This window comes from Thunnus albacares, chromosome 16, assembly GCF_914725855.1.
Source record: "Thunnus albacares chromosome 16, fThuAlb1.1, whole genome shotgun sequence".
In the NCBI taxonomy this organism is placed as follows: Eukaryota; Metazoa; Chordata; class Actinopteri; order Scombriformes; family Scombridae; genus Thunnus; species Thunnus albacares.
The window spans coordinates 21,882,501-21,896,185 of record NC_058121.1 but is presented as its reverse complement, the minus strand read 5'-3'; the positions used below and the strand labels follow the sequence as shown (position 1 = coordinate 21,896,185).

General features: G+C 38.7%; 2 protein-coding genes across 6 annotated transcripts in view; one reads left to right on the top strand and one right to left on the bottom strand.

Moving 5' to 3' along the window:
• Positions 1-13,685, bottom strand: part of LOC122999612 — a 59,312-nt gene that overhangs the window by 45,456 nt on the left and 171 nt on the right. For 3 of the 5 annotated variants that reach the window (XR_006407788.1, XM_044376655.1, XM_044376656.1), the window contains exons 2-6: positions 11,443-11,489; positions 8,045-11,154; positions 6,940-7,089; positions 6,133-6,213; positions 5,264-5,402 (exon numbers count right to left, since the gene is read on the bottom strand). Coding sequence is in view for 4 of the 5 variants with exons in the window: in XM_044376655.1 (XP_044232590.1) it covers positions 5,284-5,402; positions 6,133-6,213; positions 6,940-7,089; positions 8,045-11,135 (3,441 nt within the window). In the remaining variant the exon portion in view is untranslated. Of the gene's footprint in view, positions 1-3,463; positions 5,403-6,132; positions 6,214-6,939; positions 7,090-8,044; positions 11,155-11,442; positions 11,490-13,685 lie in introns of those variants that run through there. The other 2 variants (XM_044376657.1, XM_044376654.1) reach the window with 2 other exon arrangements.
• The window catches only part of vsnl1a (visinin-like 1a), a 42,772-nt gene continuing 39,739 nt past the window's right edge, over positions 10,653-13,685 (top strand). The window contains exon 1 of the mRNA XM_044376660.1: positions 10,653-10,733. The gene's annotated coding sequence lies outside the window, so the exon portion shown is untranslated. The remainder of the gene's footprint in view (positions 10,734-13,685) is intronic.

Below are 13,685 nucleotides of genomic sequence, written 5' to 3'. Positions count from 1 at the left end.
TTAAGTCCACACAAGTTGGCAATGTTAGTATTATTGACCACTCCATGTGAAGACCTTTAATTAAACCTCAAGACAGCTGTCTCGGTCACCACCTTATCCCCCCTCTAACACCAGCGGCTCTCCAGTTCTCATCCAGTCTATCACGAGTCAGCGAGGATCCTGTTTATCCAACCAACACCGCTGTTTGTCGCTCCGAGACGCTCTCCCGTCCGGTCCAAGCCAATTTAATTACAGCTTTTCAGGAGCGAAGCGAAGCAATAATGCAAAGTTGTGTCATACACTCGACTGTGAAATCCTCTTATTGTCCTTTCTCTCGGCCCGCTACCCTTCATCTTGCTCTGCACCACAGCAAGCAGCGGTGGGGTGTATTTCAAGTGTTCACAAATGGTTCACTTTGGAGGTTATTTAGATGTTTGGTGAGATAAATCAAGTGTTATTTAACAACTTGAAACTCATGAAACCCCCCCACTGAACACCGTTTTTGTCCTACAGGCTCTCTGCCACAGCTGCGTCTCACAGTGATAGCCAATCATAATAAATATTAAGTGTCTAATGCGCTTTTGATAAAAGTATCCATTTCATGTCATTTACATAATCAAAAGTGTTTAGTTCTGGTTACTTTCGCTGCATTACAGTCCAGCATTAGTGTGCGGAGGCGATGGATATTCGGGTGTATTTTTAGAGTCCTAGTCGATCATCTGATTCTGCTATTGTGGCCCAGTGATTGCTATTGATCCGGCAAAGGCAGCAAATACATGCAGGCTAGGTTTGTGTATGTGTGTGTGAGTAAGAATAAATACACTGCTGTAATGTGTGTGAAAGGCAAACTCTTAGCTTAAGTGCTGTTTGTTTGCTTTTTAAAAAAGACGCTGTACAGGCTGCTGCAGATAGTTAAATACCAAAGCTCCTCCTTTGATAATAATGCAGAGATAAATCAGCTACTGTACTGAGAACGCTGTCAACAATATAAACAACCTTTTGATAACCACAGATACCTTAAAGCCCCGGTGTGCACTTGATATAACAGCACAAAGAAAAAGGTAACACTGTGTTTACCTTGCACAGGAGAACCACGCCATTATCTTCATTTTTGGCTTTTTGCATCGTTCACATTTTCCTTTTATTCACAATCTGCATAAAGCCCGGACCAAAGAGGAAGTAGAAATTCAAAGCTGTATAATAACCGTTCTCGGTAGCCGTTGAAATATTGAAGCTATATCAGCTGATGCCCATTAATTATCCTCTGGCTTTCCAGTAATAAGCTTTCTAAGTATAGGACTCTTCATACATAGAGGAACCATGCAAATGATTCAAAAGGCTTAAAGGGAGGAGGAAGTGTGTGCGCTCCACATCTTCAAGGTCTCTCCACGAGCATAATAACGTTACTTGGACTCTCACGCTGGGATAATACCCGACTTCGATTCCGCCTAATGAAAATAAACAAATGCGTGCAACCTAATCCCCTTAATTTTGGTGGTGGGGAGGAAATTAAAAACATAGAAACGTAAATCACTGCCAGGTTTCATCTCGGATATTGTTTTACATCTCGGATCCCTCGGTTATACCGGGAACTCATAATTTGCAGTAAGTGAATTATACAGTGAAGTTTTTGTGAGAAGTTGGGGGAGGAGTAATTTTGTAAGAACTTGTAAGAAGAAAAAGAGAGATAACTTCTGGCTCCACTGGAGCCTTTGAAGTCTCCTTGCTGTTTCTAAAGCAGTAATGTCTCTTTCATGTTACACTCAGAAGCAGCAGACGCAAATTTATCTAATATCACATCAAGTGTATAAAAAGGAAAAGAAAATTGTCAACCTATTTTTTGGATGATTGCAGCCTTCTCATAATGTATCAATCAATCAAAATATTTTTATTTTATGGACAACATTGCAACCATTAGGCAAAAAAAACAACTAATTATACATTTGAAAATATGTAGAACATCCATATGGTCCCTTTTTTCTTTATGTCATAACTCAAACACATTTTATGCACATCGGTCTTCCTTTCTTTGGTTTTTATTCTGTGTGGAACATCAAGAAGTTGTTTTTTGTCCAAGAAAACAGAGATGAGCATCACATTTTCTGCATTCTGCCTTTTCATAAGAAATACTGTACAGCTACATGTTATTCTTTCCTTCCACCTGACGCTTCACAACATACTGTACATACTGCACTATCATAAATATGGCAAATATGGATCATTTTTGGTTTAAGAAATATCTAATTCTATCAGGACTATGTGGTTTATGTCTGTTGGCTCTAAACTAATGAAACCTACAGAACTGCCTCTCCAACTTGATTTTAGATCCATTCTGCCTGACTGTACGTTCCCTTAAGCAAAGATAAAATAAAATATGTCTTTAAACCATCAATTATGCTTTTTAAAGGTGATAAATAGTTATTTTTTCTTACCCTATTGTGGCATTGTGCCACATGTTCCCAAAAATGTGACATTATACCCACTTTTGATCCTCATTTGATTCATCAGATATTACAATGTAAAGAAATTAAAATATTTATAAATAAGAGGGTGTAAGAGTCTAAAAGGGGCCTATTTCCTGCAGTGCAGCAATATGCTATGAAAATCTAAACTTTCTAAATAGGTGATCTCACAATTTTTTCATCCGTCAGCAGAAGCAGCAGTTGGTGTATTTCCAAATTCCCATAGTCTACTTTAAGTTATACCTTCAGTATGTAGGCCAAATACATTTTTAGAACAGACCAGACTTTCCTCATACTAATAATATTAACAGTCTGGTTCATTATCTGTAAAAGTGTCTGGAATTAATTTGCCACCTTTATTACAACGTGTGGGGCAACACCTTGCCATGAAATAACAATGAATGAAATACTGTTCCAATGAGTGGAACACTAAGTTGTTATAATAGAAAATTGATGTATGAATAATGTATTAAGAAGTTAGCAGTTTGTAGGAATGAGAATCTGTCATTACGAACAACTGAGTAGAATAAGTTTTCAGCTAAAGGGGTAAAAAACATCCATGTGAAGATTAAGCCCTGCAACAAATATCATTCAGACACAACTAGCACTGACAAAGTCATTATCAACTGAAAAAAGAAAGAAAAAATCTAATTCAGCTCCCCAGCCGTCACAGACTGTGCCTGATTAAAAAGGCAGATTGAATGTGTAGCGTCTGAATCCAATTATTTTTGGAAAGCCAAACCATGGCGTTGTTTCTTTTTGATTTGTACTTGCCTGTCTGCCAGCTGAGGCACCTCGCTCATTGAAAGAAAATGCTCCCAAAAAAACTCTTAGATTTACTGGACAAAACCCCACGGTTTTGATTCAAAGACATAATCGGGGTGACATGAATAAAGTCTTATTCCAAAAAACATCAGTGAATACAACATTGGTCAAATTGCTTTTATGAAATACACTACGGGGACTCCCGCTAACACAAAGGGAACAATTTGAGCTAGCTTCAAAAGAAAAACACTGATCAATCTTGATGAAACAAAACGTGTCATGTCGTTTTTATTTTCGCTCCTTTACAAAGAGGAGTTCAAGGCAACAAACCAAATTCAGTTTCATATTAAAACAGTTCAGTGGGCAGATTTAGCAGGAAAGCTACTGGCAACTGAATGCAAATTGTCCTTAATTTGATTTTAACTTCTGTTTTATCAATTTGAAACAAGTTGCATTATAGAGAACACAGTAAAAGCAAAGTAAGGACTGACAGTATGCAAACAGGTATGTTATTGAACCAAAAAAGCTGCAGTCAAGCTGTGTGTTTTCCTCGCTTCAACCTGTTAGATATACAGCATGTGTCAAACATGTCCTGCAAAATACAGACAGACTTAAGACTGAAAAGAAACCTGCAAATTTAAGAAGCTGTGAACGGCAACTAAACAAACCCAAACATCTTGTTATAACTTGAGCTGAGGTGATACCTCCTACAGTGTCGACATCCAACACAACAGGTGTTTAGACTCTATGTTAAAATCAGTTCAGTATCTCTCTACCTGTTGTATTTGGAAACCAGTGAAGCATTTATTGAGTTATATTATGATTTATGAGCTACAAATCAGCTTTTCAGACACCACTTTAGTCTACCCAACGGTCTTATCAGAAGAGTTTTAAAAAAATGAATTTGTAATGAGTTCTTTAATATTAATTATTTTGTTGCGCTCCAGTAGTGGTAGGATGTTATTAAAACTGTAATGTGTTTGTCTGTTATGATAACAAAGAGTACATTTAGCTGGTCAATTTGTTGAAAGGCTGAATGTAATTATGAGTTAAAAGGTACACCTTTAATAGAATAAACAAAACAGGTTTCTGCTAAGGAAGCTTTTCAGTCATGCCAAACAGAAATTATCCACAGCTGACAATAAATTAGACATGGGTTTACGCTGAATGTCTCTGGTTTTTATAAATGATGGAATAGTGAATAAATGTTTGTGATGCTGTTTCCCTGTTTCTAATAATAAAGAGCACTGATCAATATTGTGTATACTATATGAAATACACATTTTATACACAATTATGTTATTTAATTAAATGGTGAAGAGTGCTCAACACTGAAATTCAACTCCAGCTAACCTCCCACAGAGCTGCTCAAGGATATGTTGTATACATGTGAACCCTTTTTTTACTGGTAAAAAACAGAACGCAGCAGTAACAGTAAGTAAGTCAGCTCATTTACTGAATACACCCACACAAGACAGGAACAAGCTGCATATTGTATCAGTACACCTACAGTCAAACACATAACATCCAATTATATGTAGCAAACCTGGATAAAAAATGCATGCAATGCAAAAGCGAATGTATTTCATTCAGTGCAAAATATGTAAAAACTGGTTCATATAAATATTAACTTATAAATATATAAATGCATGCAAGTGAGACCAACAGGAATGTATAAACATTACGATAATCAGGGTTGGAAAGGACCAATAAATAAACAGTTAAATATATAAATACTGGTAATTTTTTTTTAAAAAACAGAATATTTTTCCACTTGTGCAAATTTCTTCCATTAACAAAAAGGTGTTCTTGTGCATATCACTTATACCCCCACTGCTGCAGCTGCAGCTCAGGGGGCAAAAAGGCAACAGCCTGTTATTATATGAGAACATCTCATGAGAGGATGTGTGTAAATATAAAATGTGAGAATGTGAAACAGGACACTTAAACAGTTTACAAAATGTTCAAGAACCAGAACACAAGAATAACATTTCAGTTGTTGAACATGGCAACAAAGAAAACTATTAAGAGCTTCAAAACATTCATGCACGCATCACCTTAATTGCTTTTCGGGTGTTCATTTGTAGGGGTGAGGACGGTGTAGGTGTTTGGTCCTGGCTTTCTTTGAAAGTCCCACCCTGATTGGCCGTGTGCACGTTCTCAGAGGCTCCAGTCTCCTCGCCTGACCTGCCTGTCCTGCACACAAAAACACTGTATGCATCAGTCCTGCATGCATCCTGTGTGCTGAGCAGTGGGTGTGGATTTGTTTATGCCCAAAGCCCCACTTAGCGTCCAGGCTTTTTGTTTTATATTTAAGGTTATAAAGAAACATCTAAAAAAACTGCACATACTGCCTTTCCTGATGTTTTCAGCATTTTTACCAAAGCTGACAAGATTAACATAACGCTTCTCAAAGTGCGGAGAGAGAGTAGCCGCGCTATTAGACTGATGTTTTTGCCCTGAACTGAAGTGACAAGGTGAAGACATTAAATTTCCAGGTAAGCAGGTTGTTAGACTCTCTTCTTAAATATTCAGAGGCCAGCCGGCTTTACTCCCAGCAGACACACTTGGGTTCATAATGCAGTGCAGACCAGCAGAATGAGGAAGAGGAAGGAGAGAGTGAGACTGGATAAGGTGTAACTCTGTGCACTTTTATGCTTACTGTATATTGTTTATCTGTCTGTTTTTGGGGTTTTTTTTCAGTTTGGGGGGTGGCTGGGTTATGTGGTAGCATATAAAGCCAAAATGAATAACTTTAAAACCAGACTGACTCATGACATTGCACACCAGTCATTACAATATGTTCAAATATTGAAATGTCCTTTCTTTTTTTAATGTTGAATGGGGGACTCTTACCCAAAGAGAACCCACCATTTTATCAATAATAAAAAAGAGGATTTACATTATATTACAATTTAAAACTCACTGTGGCTCAGTTGTTCCAAGAATGGTGGACCCAGTGAGGACGGAGACCACATTGTTCTTCTCTGCTCCGTCTCCCGAGGCTCTGAAAGGAATGCACCGCCGGTCAGAGACAGACAGGAAGGAATCGGCTAATTTTGTCTATTTTGTTGCTCCGTTTACCATTAAACAACGTTTTTGCATTAATGACGGTGTTATCGTTCCGCCGCAGCTTATTTAGAAAGGGAAATGAATATGTAATCGTTCATGAGAGGAAGCTGTGGCAACGTGAAAAGACAAATCAATAAAAGTAATTGTATTTCCTCGCTGAATTAACCTAGCTGACCTTTTAAAGTCTATCACCCAGTGCTGTTTAAAAACAGCGGTAACCACGCAACACTGAAAAAAATGGAATAAAACAACAGTTAGCTCCGACTAAACTGCTTTCATGTGATGTTTTTCTGACTCTGATGCTTGTCGCTGAAGCTTTTTTTTGTTGGTTTCTTTCAGTTTTTGGACAGCGGCCAAAAACTCTGACTTAAAAAAGAAGTAAACTGGTTCAGTTGACAGAATGGACTTTGGGTTAAAACTGAGTGGAAGATCCTACCTCCTTCAAAAGTATTTTAGCTTTGTGTGAGTCAAAGTCATAAGAACCGCTATGACTTTAAAGGAGAATCATGAACACAAAAAAAACATTTTCTTTTCATTTCCTGTCTTTTACATCATGTCAAGTATTTTTCTTTACCTATTACGACCCTGTCTGTTATCCTTTGGTCTGTTTGTTCTGTATTGTCAAAAATAACAATAAAGTATAAAAAGAAGAACTATGAACCTCTGTGTTTCTCTGCAGTGTACACAGATGCTTCTTGGCACAAGTGGCTGCCAAAGGGCACCTCCTGCTCCCCGTCATGGCTGCCAACGATACAAGAAACCACTGGATCACCTCCACACATTTCCAGGCTGTGGTCTTCATCAGCATCATCTGAACACCAGGCACACAACGATGTAATATCACACAGCGCAGACAGAAGTTAGCAGGACACGTAGCAGCGTTTGCTTTGTTATCCATAAAGAAGAGCAATCAATAACCTGACAGCCTGCTCTTAAGCCTCATGGTCAATTTTTTTTTTCTATGAAATATTTCATACTATACAGTCAAGTGTTTCACCTTGATCCAATCATCTAACTTAAGCTGATCAATGCTTCTACACAATGTAGTATACTTGTTTTGTCAAAAATGTGAAGAGGAATTTTTAAAGATTGTGTTCTCTAAACTATTTCTGACAACTTCTCACGCCCAAATTGTTTTACAGAATTTGAAAATTTAAAGAAAAAAACCTAAACTGACTGAACTGAAAGCCACTACGAGGTGTAGAGCTACAGCAGTTGGCTCAGATGCTCAAAGAGCTATCGCAGTTTGGACATGTACGCTAATTATATTGTATCTTGTATCCTCATGATATTATGATACCGTACTTATTATATATATATAGTTTGTGAATAATAGGCTCAGATGACAAATCTTTGTACTGCTATTGTGACATGATATGTGTCTCATGGTGAAGGGCAACGTTACTGAAAAAGCAGTAATAATATCTCTCTATTGTGATTATTATTTGGATGGTGATACAACATCCAGCAACACCAAGAGAATAATGCCCTTAGGGGTATTATGGCCTTTATATAATCCTAATAATGTACAGAAAAGGTGCTTACAGTGTACATACTGGGCATAAACAATAAATATTACAATAACATTAGTAAATGAAACATGAATAGCCAATTAATCTGAATGGGACATGAATGTTTTTACTGTAACTGTGCCTAAAGGGCGCTATTAATACTACTGGAACTTGTCTTTCACTAATGAAATAAAGTGTCTGAATGTATTGATTGTGAACTGCAGGGTAAAAGTGAACCATATTGTTTGTAGTTACTTGATGATGTGTCTCTATGGCGTCCCAGTTCTGGGCTGTTGAGGTGTTCTTTACAGGCGTCGCCCTCCGAGGCTTCGGTTATATCACCGCACCGCTCGGGTGACGATTCTCTACCATCACCTGCAAAATCACTCGTACTGATGTCAAAAAACAACTTCAGCTCTTTTAAGACCATGTCGAATTGTTTTTTCATCTCAAATTCGGGGGGTTCGTTCATGTCAGAGGCTGGACTGTCGCTCCCGGGGGGAACGGTGGAGGACATTGACGATGGGTTCACAGATTCACAGTTAGGTTGTTGCTCTGGCCATCCTACAGCCATGATATCTGCTGCTGAGATGAAATTTGCAAGTTCATTACAATTTGTATCACTGTTCAGATATCCATTTGCCATCTTCTCAGTGTGACACTCATATCCTTCCACCTCCTCCTCGCCATCCTCCTCCTCCTCCTCCTCTGGTATCTCCCCGTGCTCGTCACTCTCTGCCACTGGCATGGAGTAGTAAACTTGTCGCTGGGGTGTTTTCAACAGCTGTCCGGGCAAGCTGGTGAGGAGAGGGCTGTTGCCCAGGCCGGTATGATCGTCGTCGTCATCATCTGGTGAGAGCTGGATCTTTTCGAAAGTGTCAAACCCCCCCGGCACACAGTCGTAGAGGGCAGATGGCACCGGGGAAAATCTGTCATTATAGTTTAGAGCTGTGGGGTAGTTGTCAGTAATTTTTGAATGGCATCTTTGGCTTAAATCATGTGGATTTGGCACGACTGCATCACTTGTTGGAGGGAAACTGAAGCCAAAAATGTCATCTTTATGTTCAATAGTGAATATCTCAGTTTTCAGTTGGTATTCAGATAAGTGATTGCACTTGTTTCCTTCTTCATCTTCACTACCCAAGGTCAATTTGTTGCCCTCTGTCTCATCACTGATGCATTCATCAGGTGATATTTCAGTCACGTCTGCTTCGTGTTCATTTTGATGCAGCAGATCATCCTCAGATTTCACAGACACCTCTGAGTAATCGTCGGTTTTCATTTCTCCTTCGACACTTTCTTTTTCCTGAGTTGTCCTCTCCATCAAGGAAATATCAGCACTGTATGGGTGATCAGACAAGCACTCCAGCCTTTTCCCCAGTTCATCCTCACTAAGTGTTAATTTGTTGCCACGTGTACTTATTTCGCCCTCTGTCCAATCGGTGACAACAGCTGAGATTTTGATCGTGTCTTCTTTTACGTCATTTTGTTGAGACGGTTTTTCCTCTGGTTCAATTCCACCTGCTGAGTTCCCGAGTTGATCAGTTATGACTTCTTCTTCTCCAAAACTTTCTTCTCTTTCTTTAAACACGGTTGTCTCATTCATTCTGACAATGCCAGTCTGTGAATATTCAACCTTCTGTGTCTTCAGGGGGTCAAGACTGACAGAAAAACAGCCTGATTGATCCTGCTCTTTCAACTGATGTCCCACAGTACCATAGCTTTCTTGTCTTTCATCCCCAGCAGGAAGGGGCTTTGCGGGCCTGTGTGGACTACTGCTGGGACTGGATTCCCAACGACAGCTGCCTTCATCGCCATGCATGCTGTGTGTCTCGTAGGTGGTGAAGGAATAAGACTGGGGTTCAGCGTATGACTGACGCAAGTTCTCTTTTTCATCTTTGCCCTGCTGTGTTCTGCTCTGGTTATAAAACTGCCCGGCCTGGTCAGAAGTTGAAATCTTCTGTAATGGCCTGACGTAAGAACAGAGTGGGAGAGGCGTTTCCATCTCACAGACTCTTATTGATTGAGATAATTCTACACCTGCAGTGCTCTCTGAGTTGCAGCATTTCTCTGCAGCCTGCCTGTCAGTTTCACTCCATAGTGCAGGGTCAATTACACTGAGAAAGCCTGCATCATTATCTCCTTCAGCAGGCTCTTGAATGATCCTTGCAGGCATTGGAGTCTCTGTTGTGTGATCAACTGTTTCACTCCAAGCTTTGGCTATCATCTCACCCGCAGCATGCTCTTCATTTGCCCCACAGAAGTCATCGACTTCAAGACTTGCACTTTCAATTGCAATATTTCTGGCTAATGCCACATCATAAGAAACAACTGATCCCTCAATACTAGCAGCAGAAGAGATGAGGTTTTTACTCATGCTGTTCTCATTGACTTGTTCTTTTGTTTCCCCATCACAGACGGCACCATTTTCATTCTCTCGAATCTGCAATTCAGATTTTTTTAGGTAATTTTTTCCACCTTCTGTCAAGTTCCCAATGGGGTCCTCTTCAGGGTTACAGCAGAATGATTTAGAGTCTCCATAATCACTGGAAGACATGTGACTCTTACCCTCTTCCTCCTTCTTGCTGAAAAAGATATTCTCACTAAATCCTTGCTCATCCCCCTTCTGATTACTCTCTTCAACCTCAGCAGATTGGCTCCATGTATCACAACCAACGTCATGTCGCACATCTTCATAAGTGTAATCAGACTGACATCTGACCTCCTCATCACTTGAACTAAAGGCGACTGCTTGGATTTGATTGACACTATTTTGCACCTGTCTGCCATCTTCGTCATTTCCAAAGGGAAGGCTGCAACCACCAGGGGGCTCGTCTTCGAGTGATTTCCCCAGCTGCCGGCAATCAGGATGGCTGGACGTGTCAGCGCTGGAGTCTTTTGGAGAATGAGACTCTGCTAATACCCCACCTGCATCATCTGCTGGGTATGAGCTAAGCTTGTCAGTTTCAGTAACCGAAGGCTGTTCATCTTTCTCCAGATGCAGGAAGTGTCTCTCTGCAAATGATCCTGTGTGTCTATTGTTAGTGTGTGAAGAACTCACTTTAGTAATAGGGGTGACATTTAATTTAGCGTCTTGCTGTTGCTCATGAGGTTTCTCATCTTGCATATCCCCATATTCTGCTGCGTGTATTAAGTCTGAACTCCTCTGCGAGGTACTCGTTGATGATGGGGAGCCAACGGTTTTCCGAAATGTCAGAAGCTCTGGAATGTCAAACCTGCTTTTCCCACTATTTGTGCAGTCTGTCCTTGGTCGTTTCGAGGAGAGTGGTGACAAAATTTCTCTCACAGATTGGGGACTGATATCTTCTTGTGTGATTTTATCCATTTTCTTCTATCATCTAAACCTAAAATAGAAACAGCTTGAGTGTGAAAACTGCATCTGAAAGCCACACTACTCAGAACAGTAAGTGTTATTCTATCAGACATATGCACTCATGTCAAGAATGTCTTCATTGTATAGTTTCTGATTTGATAGATAACACATTTCTAGAAAAAAAACCCAAAAAACCAAAACTATTCCACATTAAAGCAAGACTTTCCAAATAGGCTGATGGATGAAAACTTCAGCCTGAACTACACAGTCCACATTTTCATCTATTTAGCCCACATGTGTAAAAGCTACACTAACTCACCGTACAGCAAACTTGCAGCTCAAAGCAAATGTAATCTCACAGCAAACCTTTGAAGAAAATATAGGACACAACAACATAATGTTCAGACAGTATACCAGAACAGCTTGTTACACAGCATGGTGCTAATTCACTGCACAGTATACAGAAATGGCTCTATAGCACTATCGCTCTTCTGTTGCTTTCTTACTTTAATGCCACAATGTGGAATTGCAGTGCATCAGTTTCTGACAATGCTAGCTTTGTTTAGACTGAACACAATTTCTCGTCCATGTGCTTCCTATACTCATGTTAGCTGGAATACACTAATTACTAGCCCACCCTGTCACTCATACTGACATGTTTTTGACTGTTTAAATAGTTAGTACTCTTTATTTAAAATGAGCATTTCAGATTTATTTTTGAAGTATCAAACAATCTACAGTATGTTAGTAACATAATTAAAAATATTTTTCAAATAAAGATGTTACTGCTGTCATATCTATTCGTCAGTGCTTTGTAGTGGGCGGACCTTCAATTAGCAGACGAAATAATTATAATAATAATGTTGCATTTAATTTGTACTGCTCTTTAAAGTGCTACAGCATTAAAACATATAACATAAAGAAAATAACTAGTTAAGATGAAAAAGCCTTCCTGAATAAAAAGGTTTTTAAGCATGTTTTAAAAGAATCTAGGGTCTGTGCTGCCCTCAGATGGTTAGGTAATATTAACTGAATAATAATAGAATAATGGAATATTGATATTAGATAAAATTTCTACTAACGCTCAAGTTATCCCTCTATATTTTGTGTAATATTCATCATGTCAATTTCTTCACATTATTAAAAAAAAATATCTTCATTAGAATAGATTTGGATTGTTGGAGGACTGGTTTAAATGTACGAACAGACACTTTTGTCATGTATATGCCGTGTTAACAAGAACAGCGTATAACTCCTTCAGTTAGGCAATGGTTCCAACGGTGGTATTAAAGTAACACTGATTGACGATGCTGAAGGGATACATAAATATTAATATTTTGTGGCTGATTCTCCGTTTTTTCACCACTTATACTTGTGACAGTGTTGGACATCATTACAAAAAGCCTTAATGCTGTTTAAACCCACTTTCAGATTCGTGAGACCTTTAATTTGCTTATAAGAGCACAAAAAAAGAGTGATTTCACTGATATTTCTCCATTTATACCACATTGTACCAGGTCTAGATCAAAAACCACTATACTTAGACCTGTCAAATCTGGACTAGATTACAAAGGACACTCCAGAGACTCATTCAAACACAGTTTTATATTTGACAAGTCTAAGTATAGTGGTTTTTTCATCTGGATCTGGTACAATGTGGTGTAAATGGAGAAATATCAGTGAAATTGCCCTTTTTCCATTTTCACAAATAGAATAAAGGTTTTAAAAATCTGAAACTGTGTTTTAACGAGTCTCCGGAGTCTCCAGTTAATCTAGTCAAGATTTGACAAGTCTAAATTTAGTGGTCTTTGATCTGGACCTGGTCTAATGTGGTCTGGATGGTTAAAAAAGCAGTGACATTGCTCTTTTTTGTGCTCTCATAAGCAAAATAAAGGTTTCACAAATTTGAAAGTGGGTTTAAACTGCGTTAAGGCTTTTTCTATGATGTCTAACACTCTTACACAAGTGTAACTGGTGCAAAAACGGAGAATCTGCCACTAAATATCATTAATTATGTTTCCCTTAACTTTTCCCTTAAGCTTCAGCTTCGTGGTAGACTGTATGTGTGTGGGTGACGTTATGTATAGAAATGTATACAAATATAAATACTGTATGTATGTGAGAGCATGTACATTTATATGACCTAATCGTCTCTGTTGTTGATGACAGACCGATATAAATTATTAAATTATCAATTTCAATTTAAAAAAGTCTTCTGCGAGGGTTAGCTGCAAGGGTTACATTTTGTTGGTACTTGATGCTAGCATAGCTTGATTGATTACATGCTAGCTTTAGCCAGTTAGCTAGCGAGAACAACAAAAGTACAATATTTTTCTTTTCCAGACACACATGAATTTACTCTTTGTATCTCCTAGATATTCAGTTCACAGCGGTGTAACTGTAGTTATCTGCAGTGTTAATATGATGAATTTATATTATTAACTTATGTGGCTTAAAACAGTACTATTAGCCAGCAAAGTTAGCTGTCGTCAAACTCTCCATTAAGACTAGCTTTACGATGACATTTAGCCAACACCTCAATAGTACTGTTTGACCTTTTTT